At 38.6% G+C, this 19,430-nt stretch overlaps 2 protein-coding genes and 2 long non-coding RNA genes across 4 annotated transcripts in view; 2 read left to right on the top strand and 2 right to left on the bottom strand.

The window, feature by feature from the left end:
• The window catches only part of LOC141898934 (cytosol aminopeptidase-like), a 111,153-nt gene extending 92,294 nt beyond the window's left edge, over nt 1–18,859 (bottom strand). The window contains exon 1 of the mRNA XM_074785086.1: nt 18,643–18,859. The gene's annotated coding sequence lies outside the window, so the exon portion shown is untranslated. The remainder of the gene's footprint in view (nt 1–18,642) is intronic.
• LOC141900517 (uncharacterized) lies at nt 5,754–7,708 on the top strand. The gene is made up of 7 exons (XM_074787440.1): nt 5,754–5,825; nt 6,182–6,386; nt 6,472–6,659; nt 6,734–6,980; nt 7,058–7,108; nt 7,375–7,554; nt 7,636–7,708. The coding sequence occupies exons 1-6, from the start codon at nt 5,758–5,760 to the stop codon at nt 7,477–7,479; spliced, it is 864 nt and encodes a 287-aa protein (XP_074643541.1). The 5' UTR covers nt 5,754–5,757; the 3' UTR covers nt 7,480–7,554; nt 7,636–7,708.
• Nucleotides 6,850–7,378, bottom strand: LOC141900519 (uncharacterized). Its single transcript, XR_012618710.1, has 3 exons — nt 7,297–7,378; nt 7,016–7,123; nt 6,850–6,954 (listed from the first exon to the last, which is right to left on the bottom strand). It is a non-coding gene; the product is annotated as an uncharacterized LOC141900519 (long non-coding RNA).
• On the top strand, nt 7,704–8,071 carry LOC141900518 (uncharacterized). Its single transcript, XR_012618709.1, has 3 exons — nt 7,704–7,826; nt 7,909–7,941; nt 8,018–8,071. It is a non-coding gene; the product is annotated as an uncharacterized LOC141900518 (long non-coding RNA).
• Nucleotides 18,860–19,430: the final 571 nt, after the last annotated feature.

Here is a 19,430-nt window from a genome sequence, read left to right as displayed (position 1 = left end):
ATGAGGGTTGATTACACTTAGATGGATGACTAATTGAAAATTGTACGATATGCTTCTGAGATACCTCCCAAAAGTATACCTGTCATTTCAATAAAAACATTTTCATTGAATTGACGTGGATACTTTGGGCTTACCATCTTTGGTGTGCATACACTGTATATATTTGAAGAAGTCCAACGATTCAAATCTTATATGATGAAATTTATTATTTTGAAACCAGTTTTGAAAAGTGATTTCATAAAATCTGATGAGCGTTTTAGCGTTTTAGCCCACCAGACATATGTTTCCCTCCCTCCCTCCCTCCCTCCCTCCCTCCCTCGCTCCCTCGCTCTCCTAGGTACCAATATAATAAGGAAATACTAAGTAATTCCATTATTCAACGCCCCCTGGTGACCATATAGAATAACAAATGACCTTGAAACTTACCACAACCATAGACCATGTCCTGAGCTACAACTTTCCAGTTGGTTGTGGAAACAAAATATGCATAGGTACGAATATAATATAGAAATACTAAGTTGTTGTATTGTTCAATGCCCCCTGGTGGCCATATTCAAAAACCAATGAAGTTGAAACTCACCACAATCATAGAACATGTCAGCAGCTATGATTATTTAATTGATTGTGGTAACAAAAAATGACTAGTTACCAATATAATATGGAAATACTAGGTTTTTCTAGTATTCAACACCCCCTGCTGACCATATGCAAAGCCCAATGACCTTGAGACTCACCTTAATCACAGAATATATCATGAGCTACAACTTTGCAATTGATCATCGTAACAAAGTATGCCTACGTACCAAATAATAAGGAAATACTTAGTTATTCTTCTATGACCATATAGAACAACTAATGACCTTGAAACTCACCACAATCATAGACGATGGGCTACACTTTGCAATTGATCATGGAAACAAAATATGCTTAGGTATCAATATAGGCCTAATGTGAAAAACTTATATATATATATATCACCCCGTATATACCGCCACCCCTGTTATTGTTCTGCATCTATATATATGAGTCAAAATATGGTGTCCTAAAATTCCTGTTACGTCCGGGAAATGCCAAAATTACAAATTTAATCATGAACAAAATTGAATCCAACAGTATTATTCTGTAGTTAAGAGTATACCTAAGTATAAGTAAAATGGAAAAGATAGTTCATCAGTCCTAACAACCTTAATTATGTAATTAATGAAAATTCCTGGACGTAACTTGGGACACAAAATGTAAATCAAAAATTTGATTTATCGGCATGATGTTCTATTCTTTTCATAATTTTATCAATGTCACTGTAAAAATTAATAATCATTAGACGTCCCTTCACATGAAACTATGAAGTTGAAACATTATTTTCAGAGATTATCTCCAAAAATATTACTGGATGTAACAGGACACGATAAGGATATTCCAAAGTGTTACATTTTTCAAATTTTCGCAGGTTTAGTTTGTGCAAACGAGTTAAATAAGTTAAATATCATTTAATAAGACTTTTGGGAGACATTTGGAACTCCCTAATTTTCCAGAGAATAGGATTGGCAAGAAATTTAAATGCAAGATGTAAGAATGTTGAAAAAATATTGCAGCCGGAATTAAATTAATTTTTTCTAGTTTAATTGCATTTTATTTATTTGTTTACTAACACTTTGTATTCAAGTTTATTGTTGTGAGTATCCGAGTTAACCTGTACTGATGAACATGTTGTATATGCTTTCCATTTTGCTTTAGCATGTACAGCAGGCCCACGGCTCGGTGATGCACCTTAACAACTAACCCAAGAAACATGGAACAATAAATATTATCATCAAATCTAATAAAAAATTAGGTATAATGAAATGAAACAGTCAAGGAAGATTTTGTTCCATCTTTCTTAATAAAGGGCCGAAACACAGAGGCTGGAATTGACAATTACGCTTTGAATATTTGTTGTCAATATGTCTTTGACATATTTGATCGAGAAAAGTCCATGTTGATATAAATTTCCAAAATTCGACGCTATGTATGTTACATCGTTTTCATATTGTCCCTCTAAGCCTTTGTGTCTGCAGGTTTCTGCTATCATCAAACCAACGGAATTGTTCAGTTGCTCAGAAGCAGGATGGAGTTAACCAGTGGATAGTTGACATAGTGACAATTAAAAGTTCAATGTTACTATGGTATTTATCCACTGGTTATCTTTAACGAACTTTTGAGCAACTGACTCCTGAACTACACACAGAAGCTGATATCAGGAAGAATATGTTGTCCATTGGAGGCAACCAGCACATTATACTAACAACAAAACTTGCTTACTCCGGATCTCTTATAATCAGTTTTTCATTTTATCTGGACAGATATTCTAGCACAGTTAGATTAATTGCATTCAAATTACATGTATTTTACTCAAAATAATCCGGTTTTGGGCAGTCCCGAATTAAGCAAGTTCTACTGTTTCAAACACCACGATGGATAGTGTAATGGTTTTACTTTCACTAGGGTAATATCATTATGCGCATGATAGCATTTTCGCAGTTGCTCAAAATTACTCTGAAATCTCACTCATAACAACTTACACAGATTATTTTTAAAAGTTTATTAAGAATAATAAGAAATAACAAAAAAACTTAACAAAAATTGCCACATCAATAACTACAAACCCTGGTCCAGATTGCACTATTCATTATTTCATTAAAGTAAATCAGATTAAGTAGTAAAAGTTAACGAGTAAGTAGGCTATCCGACAGGCTACCCGGCTATCCGAGAATTGATTGTAATGATAGAGCATGAATGAGAATTCTGACATTAAGTAGAATAGGTTTTTCCCTTTATATTGATTCGCACATCCATCTGAAAAATGGACTTCGTGTTCTATTTTAACACCACGTGTTTTTAGATGATCATGTACCTTTCTTTTAAACCAATCAACGGCATATTCATCATGTTTCAAGTCATCTGATACAAAGAAAATATTTTCTTCTACAAGATCTTGGCAGTTTGGACACCTATAGACAGCAACAGTTGGATGCAGCGTTGCCTGTTTATATTGGTAATACACTGATTGTATTTCATCTTGGTATGTTGTCCTATAGTTTTGGCTGAAATCCTGCACAGTCAACACCCATCCTGGTGGTAGGTTTTCTTTCAACAATTTATACTGATCGTTTTGCCATCTGGCATTGAACAGATGTTCAGCGAATGGTACCAATTCCACCAACAATTCTTCAATGAACTCATTCAATGATCCATTTTTCTCCATCAAAACCTTCACCTTCTTATCTTTATCATCCTTGGTTTTTTCATTACCATCCACCCATTTTTTCCATTGAAGGGGCAGCTTTCCATCCAGTTTTCTTTCATTCAAGATACTTCTTGTAAGCTTAGGACCGCACTTATTACAGGTCCGCTTAATGCATGCAGGTTCATGATATGCCGAGGTCCTTATTTTAGGACACATACTGGTATTGACCAATTGAAACTTGTTACCAACATCAGCTGTTTTTACTCCTTTTCTGTGAGCTAAATTATTGATGGCATCTAATTTGAACTCAATGTTGATGCAGTATTCACACAAACAGCGATTATATTTGTTCCTATCCATAGTCAGGCATTCTTTAGGACGAAGCTTCGCGAATGTTGACAATCCTACTTTAAAATCCCCGAATTCTGAATGGATCATCTTAATCGGGGCACTCAGAACACATTTCTGAATACCATTTCGGGAGACGGTTCTCTTAGTTGGCAAAATCGTCGATTTTTCTAAGTAGTACTTTCTGATCAAATTTCGTCTTTCTTCGGACAATTTGTCACATCGATAAGGTTTCTCTTCTAATAGTGAGGCATACTTCCAGTGCTGATATGATATGTCAAGTTTGGCTCTAGCTGCGCGACTGTTTTTATACTTTCCACACACAAGTGTTACTAATGTTCTGTATTTGCTGTACTTCTTTGATACCTTATGTGCTCTTAAATTTTTCTTGATATTATTGACAATTTCTTTTTCAGTGTCAACTGTGGAACTTGATTCAGACTTAACAGGTTCTTTTTTCGATTCATTTTGTGTTTTCTTCAATTGGTAATTCATTCTTCTTTTTTCGAGTTCACGTCGTTTCGATTGCGGAGTTTGTTTCTCTCGAAGTCTTTTTTTGGACTCCCGCCAAGATTTTCTCAAATTCTCACGAGCCATTCTTGTTGTAACTGGCCGCCCATTATTTTCTTTCAATCTTTGCCGATAATCTTGCATTCTTAATTTGCTCTTTTCTGCAAGCTCTTTTTTTTTCTCACTGGAAATTTGTTGGCGGTAATGGCGTTTACGTTCGGCATCTTTTCGTAAAAATTCTTCATAAGCCTCCTTATCTCCTTTTCGTCTTTCTTTCTCTAAGTGGTAGTACATCTGTCTCTTCTCTTGACGGCTCTTCGGTCTTTCAGGGCTGAATTGACGAACTCTTAGGGTAACTCCACGTAATTTCGGAAGACCACATAAATTCGGAAGTTTTTTTTCTACAGCATCTCCACGGTCGCGGAGAGGGAATACCTACGTGGATTAGGCCAAATTAGATATAGGGGAGGTAGGTTGGTATTTCCCGGGAATTCCACGGGATTCCGCGCCATTTTGATGACGTAGTACGCATTTCTTTCTGGCACACGAAATCAGCGCGGCAGGGCGAAAAAGTCAGTCATGTAAGTAAATTATTGATTCGCCCCGCTTTTACGGAATTTCGTGGCAGCCGATACGTAAACACTGCCAAGAAGTTCTAGGAAGTCGATAGTTTGTTTATAAACATTCATTTTCTATCGGAATACGCTCATCGTAAAAAAAAACGGCGATTTTCAAGAACTCGCTCGCCTACACAATTTCGGAAATCCCACACCCAGCTTTCACGGCTCTTCCACATAATTTCGGAAGTTCCGAAATTATGTTAGATTAGTTACGCGTATGTTTACACAGCTGTTATCCACATTAAATAAGACTGTGATGCTGATTAGTTAGGCCTATCAAAGAAAGAAAGTCAGGTTTAGAACTATTTTCTCTAGGCTCATTCATTCATGAATTCAGGTAGGGCTACTACCATCCAGATTCAGTCAAAATAAGATCTTGGTCTAGGCTGTCATAACAAATTACAGAAACAATCTATCCAGGCCTAACGAAATATTTTTTTTAAATTTTCTTTCACCTCGGTTCATAATAAAGAAGGTCATGTTTTCATTTCTTTTTTATAGAATGCCAAAAGTGTATCGAAAGTGGACGGAAGCTCAGATGCGTGAAGCCATTGAGTCCCTCAGAAATGGCTCATCAGTTTTATCGGCGGCTAAGAATTTTGCAGTTCCAAAATCAACTCTGCACGACGGTGTTAGTGGCAAAATACCGGCAGATTCAAAACTAGGCCGGCCGACACATTTAACGGAGGCAGATGAGAAAAAGCTCGCCGATTTTGCCAAAAACAGGGCTGATTTGGGATACGGATTCTCAAAGAATAATTTCCTGAAATATGCTGGAGATCTTGCGTTGAAACGTGGAAAACCGTTCAAGGAGGTGCTTGTCAATTAGCCAACATCATTAGGATTTGTTATTTGAAAGCATGAATTTGATAATGCAGTCTTTTCTTTTAGATTGTCCCAAGTGATCAGTTTTGGGCTGGGTTTAAATCCAGAAATCCGTCAGTAACACTGCGCAAGCCCGAAGGCACTGCTGCCATCAGGCATCAGTGTATAAATGTAAAAAAAGTGGGGATGTTTTTTGGAGCAGCAAAATGTGCATTGGCAGGACTTCAACCAATGCACATCTGGAACATGGATGAAACCGGCCTGCAGTTTTCCCATGTCCCTGGGAAAATAGTTGCTAGGTATGAAAATTGAACATTAGCTCAATGATAATTCTAGACATTGTGTCAATAGATAGGTAGGCTAATATTCCTCAGTGCAATATGTAGATATATACCTATACATACCCGTACATTTTTTCACTATCATGCATGATTTTTAACCAATTTTTTAGTCAAAATCTCGAACTTTCAGCAAATAAACTAACATATTGTATCAATTGTGGCATTTATTATCATAGTTTAATGGAATCAATGACCCTTTGAATCAAATACAACTGTAAATTTGTCATAAAATGCACACCAAGTCCTCTGAAAATATAAAACAGATATCTCATAAAGGTTTGATAATAAGACTAAGAATTGTGTTTCATTCACAGAAAGGGAAGCAGATATGTGCAGGCACGCATTAGTGGCAATCGTGAAACTATTACCATCATGGCTTGTGGTAATGCGGCAGGGCAGATGCTAGCACCGAATGTAATTTTTAAAGGGAAAACGGCAGCATCACTGCAGTCTGTTGATTCCAATCGAGCACCTCCCGGAACTACAGTGTCTGTTTCTGAAAGTGGATGGACAAAGCAGGTTACAAATAATAGGCCTATACATAACCAGGAATCAACAACTTACTTTTAATCTATCTAACTTTCCATAATTTTTATCATAATAGGGAATCGCAACACTGTGGTTTAAGAAGAGCTTTTTACCAGCAATCGGCCGAGTTCGCCCGCAAGTTTTGATATCAGATGGTCATAATAGCCACAATTTCTTAGAATTGGTGGAACTGGCTCGCGAAAATAACATCAAATTAGTTGAACTCCCAGAGCACACATCACACTGGCTACAGCCTCTAGATCGGTAGGTCTTTTTGCCCTTATTGATTTATACAATCTAATTTAATGTTTACCGCGGCGGTATGTGTTCTTTTTTAGATCGTGTTTTAAGACATTAAAGTCCTCATGGAATCGCCTCTGTCAAAACTTCTCAAATCAAAATCCAGGTCGGATCATCAACAAGAGTTGTTTTTTTGAAATCTTTACACCTACTTGGCAGAGTATCTCGCCTGAACACTTAATTAATGGATTCAGGTCGTGCGGGATTTATCCATTCGATCCTTCTATAATTCCACCAGAGGCATTTCTTCCATCTACAACTACAATTGCAACAGTCATTGCTGATGTGAGTTATTTTCTATCCGGGTCATATGATCTCACCAAGTTGTTATTTGAATACAATGATGTGTATTGGTATTCTAGATCGCCGATCCTACACCATGTAGTGATGTTCCGTTGTCGGAATCAAATAAGGTATGACTTTTCACACTAAAACATACAAAACGTAAATATAGACAAAATCATTTAAAATATCTTGCAATGACCTGTAACCTTAATTACTATCTAGAATCAATCAACGAGTGAAAATCCATCTCAGGTGTGAAACAAAAAACTTTATTAATTATAGGTTCATTGTTTGTTAATTAGTATTATTATTTTACCTGTGTTGGAATAACAGATTCAGATTGGTTCTATTGTGTTCTTTGTTGTTACTTACACCTAATGATTTTACATTTCAGTTTTCAAGTGCTGACGAACAATCAACAAATATCCTTTTATTTTTCATGATTTGTTTTCCTCACATTACATTCACATCTAAATGGAGTATTCACATATGTTTATGAAATATATCTTTCAGTTTTTAACAGCGGAGACAGAAGCGCCACCTATATTTCCTTTTGATAACAACTCGTCCCCAGGTAACAGAGAATTTAGAATGAATTAAATACAAATATTTTTCCATATGAGATATCTCATTTCGATTCTCAAAACATTATCAGCTGATCCAGATCACGATGTTTTGGATTACCCTGTGGTCACACTAGCAAAAAAGAAGAGAAAATGTGAAGAGAAAAGATACTTCATACTTACTGCTGACGATGCCTATGCGAATGCGGTTGCTAAGCAAAATCTAAAAGAAAAAAAAGAACAAGAGAGAATTGAAAAGAGGCAAAAAAGACTCACTACAACTGTAAGTTAAAATAGTGCTGCAAATAGGTTATGGTTTTAATGTACCATTTATTTACATTTTTCCTGTCACGCTCTTTTTGCAGATTTCATCGAGACCAGAGGAATCAAATATTCCAGTAAGTAGATAACAAAACCATTTGAGAATGTTAATTCAATGATTCATTATTTGTCAATGAAAAACATGCATTTCAGGGCCATGATGATCAAACTCAAGATGATGATCAAATTCCTGAAGCAAGTATGCCTAAAGTACAAGAAATAAATATTAGGTAGGCTTGTAGAATTGTAGTTTAGATCTTGTTTGTATACTGACTTGAAAATGGTCGTTTTCTTTTAACAGTGAGGGTGTCTACATAGCGCTATACCAAGAGGGCAATCGTGGACGAAAACATCTTTATTTTGGAGTGGTACGATTCCTTGAAATTAGTTCTGAGAACAAATGCATTCAATGGCTTACCCAATTCATGAAATCTGTTTTCAGATCTTAGAGATTCTTGCCTTTGGAGACGTAGTGATGGTACAGTTTCTTAACCAACCATGTGAAACTAAAAATTCATTTATATGGCCGGATGTAGACATCATCGAGGAGCACCCCACAGAAAACATCATCTATGATTTAAGCCCTCCAAAAGTCATCAACAACAGGATGCAGCTAGAGTTTCCAAAAGAAGAATTCCAAAATACGATGGACGTGTTCGCTACATTCTGAAATCAAAATATTTTTGTCAACTTAATCAGTGGAATATATGTTTTATTTTTAATTTATGGATGTAAATGTTAGGTTTTTGGTAAGTTTTTAGTTTTATAGGTACAAATCTTATTTTTTTATGAGCCTGATATTTTATTAATCAGGTAGGCATATAAGTTATTTTTTCAAAATACATAACAGCAATAATATATGGGTTGTGCAATACGAATATGTTATGAAATATAAAAGTTTGAAATACTTAACTTCTGCTTCTGTTTATTTGTTTACCCTCAATCAGCTGATCGGCTAAAATTGCGCGAATTAAAATAGTTTAATTATTGGATTCGAACATCAATCACCTGCTAACACCCCTACTTTACCCAAATGGCATTGTCCAACTAGCGTTGCCATATTGCTATGAAGCATCAGTATTTTTTAATCTCATCAACTTTATATAAAAAGAATTTCTTTTATATAAAAACATTGTATGAAATGACATATACATTGATTAATCGTCGTAAAATTTGCGCGAAATTAAAATAGTTTAATAATGGGATTCGAACCTCAATGACATTGCTACCACCCCTACTTAACCAAAATGGCATTGTCCAACTACCGTTCATATAGCTACCTCCCCTACTTTACCAACATGACATTGTCCAAGAACGACGCGTTGTGAGTACATATAAATGATAGCAAATATTTTCGTTATTTCGTTTCCGAAATTATGTGGAGTGCTTCCGAATTTACGTAACCAGGTATTCCGAAATTATGTTATCTCTTAAAATGACATAAATTGACATATCTTTTAAAGGGAACTCGTTTTAAACGATTCCTTAATGATATTAGACCGCAGAAATATGCGGCTATGAAAAAAAGTGCTATTGGCAATTCCTATAGTCGAAGATTAATGCCCGTGAAATTAGTTGATTAAAAAACGGCTTCCGAAATTACGTGGAGTTACCCTAATTTATATCGTACGGATCTCTTATTTTCTCTGAAAAAGTTAAGACACATTGAGTCAATGAGATGAAAAGAGATATGGTTCCATTGCAGCATATATTATATCCTAGTTGTCTACCAAGTTTGGAAAAAATTGGCCATCAATTGCGGCCTCTAGGCCGTTAACGTCCATTTTCATATCGGCCCCCCTGGTGGCCATAATTTGAATCGAAGCGACCCAATTTTAAATAGGGTTCTGCCCCATGTGATACCCTAGTTGTCTACCAAGTTTGAAAAAAATCGGCCATGAATTGCGGCCTCTAGACCGTTAACGTCCATTTTCATATCGGCCCCCTGGTGGCCATAATTTGAATCGAATCGACCCAATTTTAAATAGGGTTCTGCCCCATGTGATACCCTAGTTGTCTACCAAGTTTGAAAAAAATGGTCAACAATTGCGGCCTCTAGGCCGTTAACGTCCATTTTCATATCGGCCCAATGGTGGCCATAATTTGAATCGAAGCGACCCAATTTTAAATAGGGTTCTGCCCCATGTGATACCCTAGTTGTCTACCAAGTTTGAAAAAAATCGGCCATCAATTGCGGCCTCTAGGCCGTTAACGTCCATTTTCATGTCGGCCCCCCTGGTGGCCATAATTTGAATCGAATCGACCCAATTTTAAATAGGGTTCTGCCCCAGGTGATACCCTAGTTGTCTACCAAGTTTGAAAAAAATCGGCCATCAATTGCGGCCTCTAGGCCGTTAACGTCACTTGCTTCTATACCGCAAATCAGTAAATTGGTTCGTTACAGATTTGGTTCGTTACAGATTATTCTTTATAAGTTCAGGATGCACGAAGACACAAAAATTTAGCGTCTTTGTTACATCCTTGCTATTGTTGCCATAAAATCACCTAAAAAAATATCTAGGTCTGTTGTGACGAGTATAATGCCATGCAGATTCTCATTTATGGTCTAAATCAAAGGTCTAAATAGCATTCTCTGGGCGAATCTTATAGTTTCCAACAAGGACGTAACAGTGACTCTAAATTTTGAAAAGGAATTTCTTCATTATTAGTGTCTTTGTTACATCCAATGCATTGAGAATTAGGCCTAGGCAATGCAAATATGGAAATATGTTCCAAATTGAAATTGAGCAACTCATTAGTGATTTTCTTCAAATCAAAGGCAGTAACCTGTAAAAATACCTTCCAGTTGTAAGCAGAAGTTATTTTTACAACTGGACGTAAATAGGACACGACCCGAAATAACAGTAAAAGCAGCACCGTCTCATTTCAAGCGCTTGTTGCTGACGCTAGTTGACGTGAAATAACTCAATTTATTTGCCCCCTGCTACTTTATGAGAGAAAGTTTCATGGTACGAGTCATTTCTAGGTATGCAGGCAATAATAAATACTCATTTCAATACTAAACGAACCATACATACAATTTGTCAAGGACGTAACAAAAGTTTTTTTTATACGTACTTTCCATCGACCGCGACATCGTCTGCCATCTTGAAACAAACTTAGTTTGGGGTGGCGCTACTGTACGGATACATTGTAGAGGCTAATCTTGCGCGGTGTAAGGTATCGTCTGCCGGCTTATAGCTCCATACGTAAACAACTTTTTTATTTCGGGACGCACGTTTTTTGACACCAAAATAATTCTTCAACGATTTATATGCAGAATAAAGAAAGATCCTCTGAACAATGCAAATATTATCTACGATTGATGATTCTGGAAGGTCAAGCTTATTTTAGCGGCAAAATTTTAAGTACTATCCGGAATCGTTCTTATTTATAGGAATTTTCCTGGACGTAACAAATAGGACTCCATATGTTACGTCCGGATCAAATTTGTTTCGCCATCAATTCCACATTTTATTATTTTAACAATTGTACTACATACGTCTTAATAAAAAGCAAAAGTTATAGCAATTTTCAATGGAGTAAAGATATCAGTCTTGTGTGCAACCCAAAGTATGAAAAAATATCGATGATTTTATCTGCTAAAAAAAGACACCAAAAATTTTTGAAATGAAATTAGGACAAACTACTTTTAAAAAGTGTTCATTTAATTGTATTCAGTAGTCATCACTTCAAATTCTTGCTGTTGTATGGCCATTCCTCGCACCTTCTCTTGAGATATTTTACAAGAGTGATCCCACAATATAAATGGGTTGAATTTAGAATTGTTCAGGACGTAACGAAATTTTAGGACATCATATTTTGACTCATATATATATATAGTTTTATAAACGCCAACTTATCGGGACATGCGTGATTCTGAGACTCGGAGTATTGGGTCCTCTCTGTCGTATTGGGTCATTTTCTATTTATTGGGACTAGGACCCAATAATTTTGGCCCCAATTATTTAGCTGACGTGGTTAGCACCCATACATTATTATATCGTATGTGGTAGAAATGCATATTGGGTCGTTGAGTAGCGACACAACACCCCTCTGGTGGTGAACTCCGGAAACGGTATGTATGATTCGACCAATCAGATTTGATATATATCTATCGACCAATCAGATTGATTCCTATGACTCGACCAATCAGATTCAAGGATCACATCAACGTGGCGGCCATTATCGTTGTTTCGATTCGGAATTATGTTTAGCGTTTATGCACGGCTTGTTGGGTAAGTACTATTGATAAATGAAATCTTTTTGCTCGTATCAACTGAGTTAGTTACCTAATCGTCGGTGGTAAGCTTTTTATAATCGGATGGGCTTATACCAACGTGTGGTTTGTGAAAATATCCGATCGTGAAACTAAACCACTGACAGGTTAGGCTATCAACTAGACTAACAATAGACTCATTGAATGTTCTTTGAATAATTCAATTCAGTAGGCCAATTCTATGTCACTGAACAGTTGCCGAACAATACACCCATGGACCGTAGGTAGGCCTAAACAAACCGGACATATTCGGGGCGACTTTTACTCTTGATTTCGTTCGTTTGGCATGATATTTTAATCCAGGCTTTTAGGCCTACCGCAGGTGAAGTGTAATCAGGTCGGCACCGGTAGTCCTACACAGTCACAGCCAATTCATTTTGGGGGTGCGAAGAGATAGGCCTAGGTCTATGGTGGAACTTTTAGGCTTATTGGATGGCATAACTAAGGATTCACATCAGAGTGCTCCGTAGTTAGGAGTGCTCCCTAAGCCGGCTTTTGGCAGTAGTTAGCACAACTGTGGAGTCGGAGAAAACAATATGGCATCTCATTCAAAGAGCGGCTGTAATTCAAGCCCAAACTATTGACATTTTGACCAAAAGAAAGTAAGTTTTTAGGCCAAAAGTTACTGATTTTTGTTTCCCAAAAAATTTTTTTTTCAATATTTTCCAACTTTTTCAGTATGGGCCATTTTCATCCCTGATCATGTGTATATTTTAACTACTACTCAATTGCTTTAGGCCTATAAAGCAATTCGATAAGCCTACAAGTCGTGTGGAAGATTCCAATCAATCCGCAGTTGAACCACATGGAGAGTCTTATGACAGATATGAGTCAGCTTGCCGCAACCGATGGTAAATCAGTTTAGTTATTTCATATCTTTTAAGCCCACTTGGAACTGGTCTAGTACCTAGCCGTTGGTTGTAGGGAACCGGTATTCGGTAACAACGACTGGTATTCAGACTAACTTGGGACTTAAGACCTTAAGTTGATTTTATTGGGAAATATAAGACCAAGATCAAGTAACGTGTCGTATACGGCTGAGTGTTTATGTGGTAGTGTAACTTGTACAGTCGGGTATTGGATGGTGCTGCCATCTTGGGTCCGGGTGGTAGTCCGCAGGCAGAGGGAGTCGTCTTCCAGAGTTGTTTAGCCAGTCGAAAACTGGTTGTTCGGGGAGACGGTTGTAATAAAACTACTGGCATATTCTATCAGTCTATGCTTTTTATTTTAATCTCTAGTTCACAGGAGCAGGAGTTGGAGTTTTCCTAAGCGGAGTGTGCTGGCGTGTCCACCGTACACGTCCGCTGAAGTAGTCGCTACTGTTCGTTCCTCAACGAGAGGACCGACATCCCTCGATATCGATCGTGCGAGAAGCTCGCTAAGGGGGCGCTGCTGTTCGACCCTCAACGAGAGGATCGACATCGATCGTGCGAGAAGCTCGCTAAGGGGCGCTGCTGTTCGACCCTCAACGAGAGGATCGACATCACTCGACATCGGTCGTGCGAGAAGCTCGCTAAGGTTGCGCTGCTGTTCGACCCTCAACGAGAGGACCGACATTGCTCCAAATTAATCGTGCGAGAAGCTCGCTAAGGGGGCGCTGCTGTTTGACCCTCAACGAGAGGACCGACATCGCTCGACATCGGTCGTGCGAGAAGCTCGCTAAGTGCGCGCTACTGTTCGTTCCTCAACGAGAGGACCCACATCGCTCGACATCGATCGTGCGAGAAGCTCGCTGCGGTTCGACCCTCAACGAGAGGATCGACATCGATCGTGCGAGAAGCTCGCTAAGGGGCGCTGCTGTTCGACCCTCAACGAGAGGACCGACATCGCTCGACATCCGTCGTGCGAGAAGCTCGCTAAGGGCGCGCTGCTGTTCGTTCCTCAACGGGAGGACCGACGTTGCTCCAAATTGATCGTGCGAGAAGCTCGCTAAGGAGACGCTGCTGTTCGATCCTCAACGGGAGGACCAACATCGATCGTGTGAAAGGCTCGCTAAAGAGGCGCCGCTGTTCGATCCTCAACGGGAGGACCGTTACGATCGTGCGAGAAGCTCGCTAAGGGTGCGCTGCTGTTCGACCCTCAACGAGAGGACCGACGTTGCTCCAAATTGATCGTGCGAGAAGCTCGCTAAGGGGGCGCTGCTGTTTGACCCTCAACGAGAGGACCGACGTTGCTCCAAATTGATCGTGCGAGAAGCTCGCTAAGGGGGCGCTGCTGTTTGACCCTCAACGAGAGGACCGACGTTGCTCCAAATTGATTGTGCGAGAAGCTCGCTAAGGAGACGCACATAGACAAATATACATACATACACATATACGTATACATCCACATACACACATATACACACACATACATGTGTATCTATATAGTCCACTCAACCCAGAGTAAAGCGGTATCTGTGTCCGTGTTTAATTAGAGTTGTGACGAAAGGTAGCTAGATCATTTACCAGGTTACATACAACTTTGCCTATTTCAGAACCATTGTTATAATTAGAGAAGAGGAGGGCGAATTGTTCATCAGGGTTTTGGGTTGAGAAGGAAGGGATAATATCATTGATGTTGGTGAGATGTTTAGCACGGATTGTTGAGAGAGCAGTGCAGTCGAGAAGGAAATGTTTTTCGTCCTCAATTTGATTTGAGTTGCAGAGCTTACAGGTCCTGTTTTCAATGGGGGTAATTGGGCGGATGTGACGACCAGTCTCTATGTGAAGTGAGTGGTTAGAAACTCTTAATTTTGTGAATTGCCGTCTAATGTAGAGGGGCTGGGACATAATGTAATTTTCCGTGTAGAATGCAGTTTTGAAAAGTTTATAACTACGGAGTTTAGAATTGGAGGGATCGTTGATGAATTGGAGCCATTTGTCTGAGTAAAGGCGTTGTGACTGTAGTTTTATAGTTCTTATTGTGCTCGGTCGGAGACTAAAGCCTTGGTTCAGCCAGGTATTCTCAAGATTGAGGCAGTCAAGTATGGATTTGATGCCCGAGCACCAGTTAACAGTTGAGTTACTCAGGCAGTCAATATATGCTTTCCTAATGAGTGGAGGGGGAGAGTTTGCATATACGGAACCAATAATTAATAAGCTGAGGGATGACAGACAGGAGAATGGGAAACCGGCCAAGTTCTCCTCTGGTTGCTGCATTTGAGGTTTTCCTGTTTACACCTAGAATGAATTTGTAGAAGTTTCAGTGTTGCCAGCACCTAGCTTTGCTATATCCGGAAGTATTTATTGACATACACAAACTTGCGAGCGCCGTAGGCGCGAAGCCATTTCGGGGGGTTTGGGGGTCCCCCCCAAGAAAATTTCAGAAATTAGAAGCGTTTTCCGAGCACTTAGAGCGATCGTGAACCCATGAACAACTTATTATATTCTGGAAGGTAATGGCTATTTCCAATGTGGCACATCCTCATTCGTTGACGATCAGCATCTTCTCACGCATTACGGGTCGAGTCCTGAATTATTGCAGTTCAAATGCGCCGATGAACGCTCACAAATTCAAGATCGTAGCGCTTGAGCGCTTAGTTGGCAAGGAAATATTTAAAATTTCGTTAATAATCAATTTATCCGTGAATATTATGCAACTCATTTTCCGGGGAACTATTGCATACGGGCCTATTGAAAATAAAAAAAATGGAACATTCAAAAAAGGACGGATCATAGATAGTTTAGGTCTAAGCCTATATAGATGATCATAGATGTGTAACTTGAAGGGACGTACCTATGAATGCTCTGATAAAGATGATCTAATACAAGCGCGGCGCATCAGCAAGTCAAGTCGTGGTTACAGTACAGAAGTTTATTGAACTCCAAAATTTTACAATACACATTCGAGTATAAAATCAATAAAGTTATAAGCACTACTCTGTATACTTACACAAAAGCCTCTCGACCGCGGAGCTGCGCGGCGTCGTCATGACGATGAGTGGTGGTGCAATCATCACAGCGAATGCGTATCGGTGGCCGTTCTAATAAAAATTAACGGCATTTTCGCGCAGTACGGAGAAGAAAATTTCCGGATTTTTTTTTGAAAGTTTCGATTCCAGGAACTCCGGAAATTTCCGGAAGTCTGGCAACACTGAAGTTTAGGGCTGTTTTTTCTGCAGGGAGGGAATGACATATAGCGAGAACTATCACTAATAGACGGACGCCGGGCGCCGAAGGCGCCTGGAGGACGTCCCTTTGGTAAACGCGTATATGTGGATACTACGAAGTGTCTTCTTAACCGATTCTGACTAGCTGACAAAGTCAGAAAAAAATGACGTCACTTGACGTCCGGTTTGAAGTTCATGGGGAAATCGGAAGTAGAATTACGTCACGCTAAAATCCGGCATTCCACTAACTAAAATACGGTAACTTATGGATCGGGTTATTTTAGAATGTATTTATTTCATGAAATTTCGAACAAGATTGGGTTGATGAATAGTTTAACAATGAACCGCGTTGATTGATCGAGTTGAAATTAGCTGAAATTCCCTTAGCAACAGGGGCGAATTCATAATAACAAAACGCGGCCGCGGCCCGGTGCCACGCGGTTCGGCACGCAGGTTCGAATCCCGGAGAATTACGCTCTCGCGCGCGCAGCTGTCATTCTCAGCGGCAGCACTGAAATACACTTTTTTAATCAAAAGTAACGACCCTAAAAACTGCGGTGAGTCGCGTTAGTCGTAAAATTCCTCGGCCAGCGCGGCGGCGGATCGGCACGGCGTAGTCTCGCTCTCGAGCAGCAACATCATCGCGGTCGGCAAAAACATTAGTCTCCGCCCCTTCTTCACCAAATAAGGAATTCGGAACCGCTGGCCGCGTGCACTGCTTATTTTGAACCGTATTCCAGGCGGATTAGAAAGAAATGTATATTTTTCGCAAGAGAAATCAATTTTTGTACTGACATTCGCATTTCCTGCTAATTCGAGTTTTTTCTAGCAGAAAATAATTTTCCGATTTGTGCGTTTCAACGCGTATTCGATTTTTTTTCTTTTTGAAGGTAATTAAGAAATGCGTTGTACTCTTCTCGTCTTCCTTTTATTTCCAAATGGAGCTAATTTCTAAATTAACTACCATGTCAAAATTCTTCAATATTGCAAAAACCCCTCTCAGTTCCCACCATAGAAATGTCATTGGTTACATTATGGTTTCACAAAGAGTTTTAAACCATTAAAAAATGACACTTTATCTAAATCGAAAGAATAATCTTTTTAGCAGACAGTGGTACCGAGACCTGATTTATAAGAAATTTTTCAAGTTTTTTCTCGCAAAAATTAAAATATTAAATTTCATTTGATCTTATAATATAAGATTCAAGAATTATGAGGTTTGATTCATTTCTGAAATTTGGGCTTATAATATATCAAGCTCAAATTTCAGAAATGAATCAAATTTACAGTTACAGAGTTACAGTTTCATCTTCTTTCTTCCCACCCCTTAACTCGAGCATTAATTTTAAATTTTCCAAGTTTTGACTAAGTTGATTTAATTTCTTCATTAATTCATTGCTGTGGGTTCAACTACAGTACAATTTCAATATGAAATATTGGAGTTGATTCTCTTTCCAGTTTCATTCACAGGGGTTTGGCGATGGGCTTGGATTTTATTTCCGGGTTGTTGATAATCTCGCGAGAATGGCGCTAAATATGAACTACGAATAAATTCAAAATATCACGGAAATACCTTGTGTTTATATTGTTTATTTATCCGCTATAAAGTTTCGATAAACAATTGGTCGTTAAGAATCATTATCAGACGGTCGTCACACTACTATATAAAAGAACAAGGGATGAAACGCAGTTCAATTCATGCCAGCCAGAAAGTTGGGACAGTCACGTGACATTCTGATGATGTCATCACATTTAAAACTTTAACATGAAAAGTTAACATATTCACAGACCGGTATCAATTGTCAGATTATGATTCATATGAAATTAATAATTTATAAAGAATTGTGATCAAATATATAATTCATAGACAAAAAATGCATTTGAATGTGAATTAATCTCAAATATTTTTCGTATCATAGTTTCCATCTTAGATGCTTCGGGTTTGCATTCATTCAAATAAGAAGCGCGACTGTCACGTGACTGGCTGGCACAACTCTGAACTGCGTTTCATCCCTTGTTATTTTACATAGTAGCGTGACGACCGTCTGATAATGATCCTTAACGACCAATTGTTTATCGGAACTTAATGGCGGATAAATAAACAATATAAACACAAGGTATTTCTATATTTTGAATTTATTTTCAGTTCATATTTAGCGCCATTCTCGCGAGATTATCAACAACCCGGAAATAAAATCCAAGCCCATCGCCAAACCCCTGTGGTTTCATTAACAACATTTAAGTGTGCTCCTTGTCACTGACAATATTTTGAGTGTTTTCGACTTCGTTACCCCGTACTTGAGGTTGTTTTCCCCAATCGCTATCATTTCTTACTATGAAAAATTGAATCAAGCTGTGACGAGGCGTCCGTCACTTAGATTTCATCTATTACATATCATTAGGGCCTACCGTATTAGACGATGCTGTTATAGAATACCACTTGCAAATTGAAAAAGGCTTCGGATGCTCTAATCCAGATTTTACTTTAATAAGCCTCGTTGACAGAACATTTCGAAACGTTCCATGCCTAACCGCCGTCGCCAGCGACGCCATCATCATCGTAATTCCAACTGATAAGAAAAGGATGGCTCCGATAGCGGTACTGGTAGAGTCGAGTCGCGTGAAGACTGGTAGCCGGTCTGAATGCCGGTTTGCTAGCGTATCTATTTAACACCCGTATTGCTCGGGTTAGTTTTACCACCAACGGATGGCGCTGTATGTAAATTTCACATAAATCAACGACTTTCGGCTATTAGGGGTACTTAAGACCACTTGAAAACATCATAGTCAATTACGGTAGTAGTGAAAATAAAAAGAATTAGATACAGTAAGCACTATAGCACCCAGACCAGAGACATTTTATTCACACTAAGGACTATTAGTTAAACACTGATCTTCATTTCCATTAATTAATGATCTGTTGAATTGATTAGTAATTCAGTCTTTCGGTGTTCGAGATAAAATGCCCGCAAAATAAGAACCTAACGAACCAGGGCTGACCACAAATTGCCAAACAGATAAATTTTCCGAAACGACACAATCCAATCATGTTTGGTATCAAATAACGCGTGGCGTGGACCTTGGTCTATTAACTGACCAATGCATGACCAGTACCATACAGTAAATTATTTGTTTTGCAAACAATTAAGTTGTTTGGTGTCAAATAACTAGATATGACGTGGGCATTAATCTAAAAA

Source organism: Tubulanus polymorphus, chromosome 2 (assembly GCF_964204645.1).
Source record: "Tubulanus polymorphus chromosome 2, tnTubPoly1.2, whole genome shotgun sequence".
Lineage (NCBI taxonomy): Eukaryota > Metazoa > Nemertea > Palaeonemertea > Tubulaniformes > Tubulanidae > Tubulanus > Tubulanus polymorphus.
This window is presented reverse-complemented; position numbering and strand designations above follow the sequence as displayed.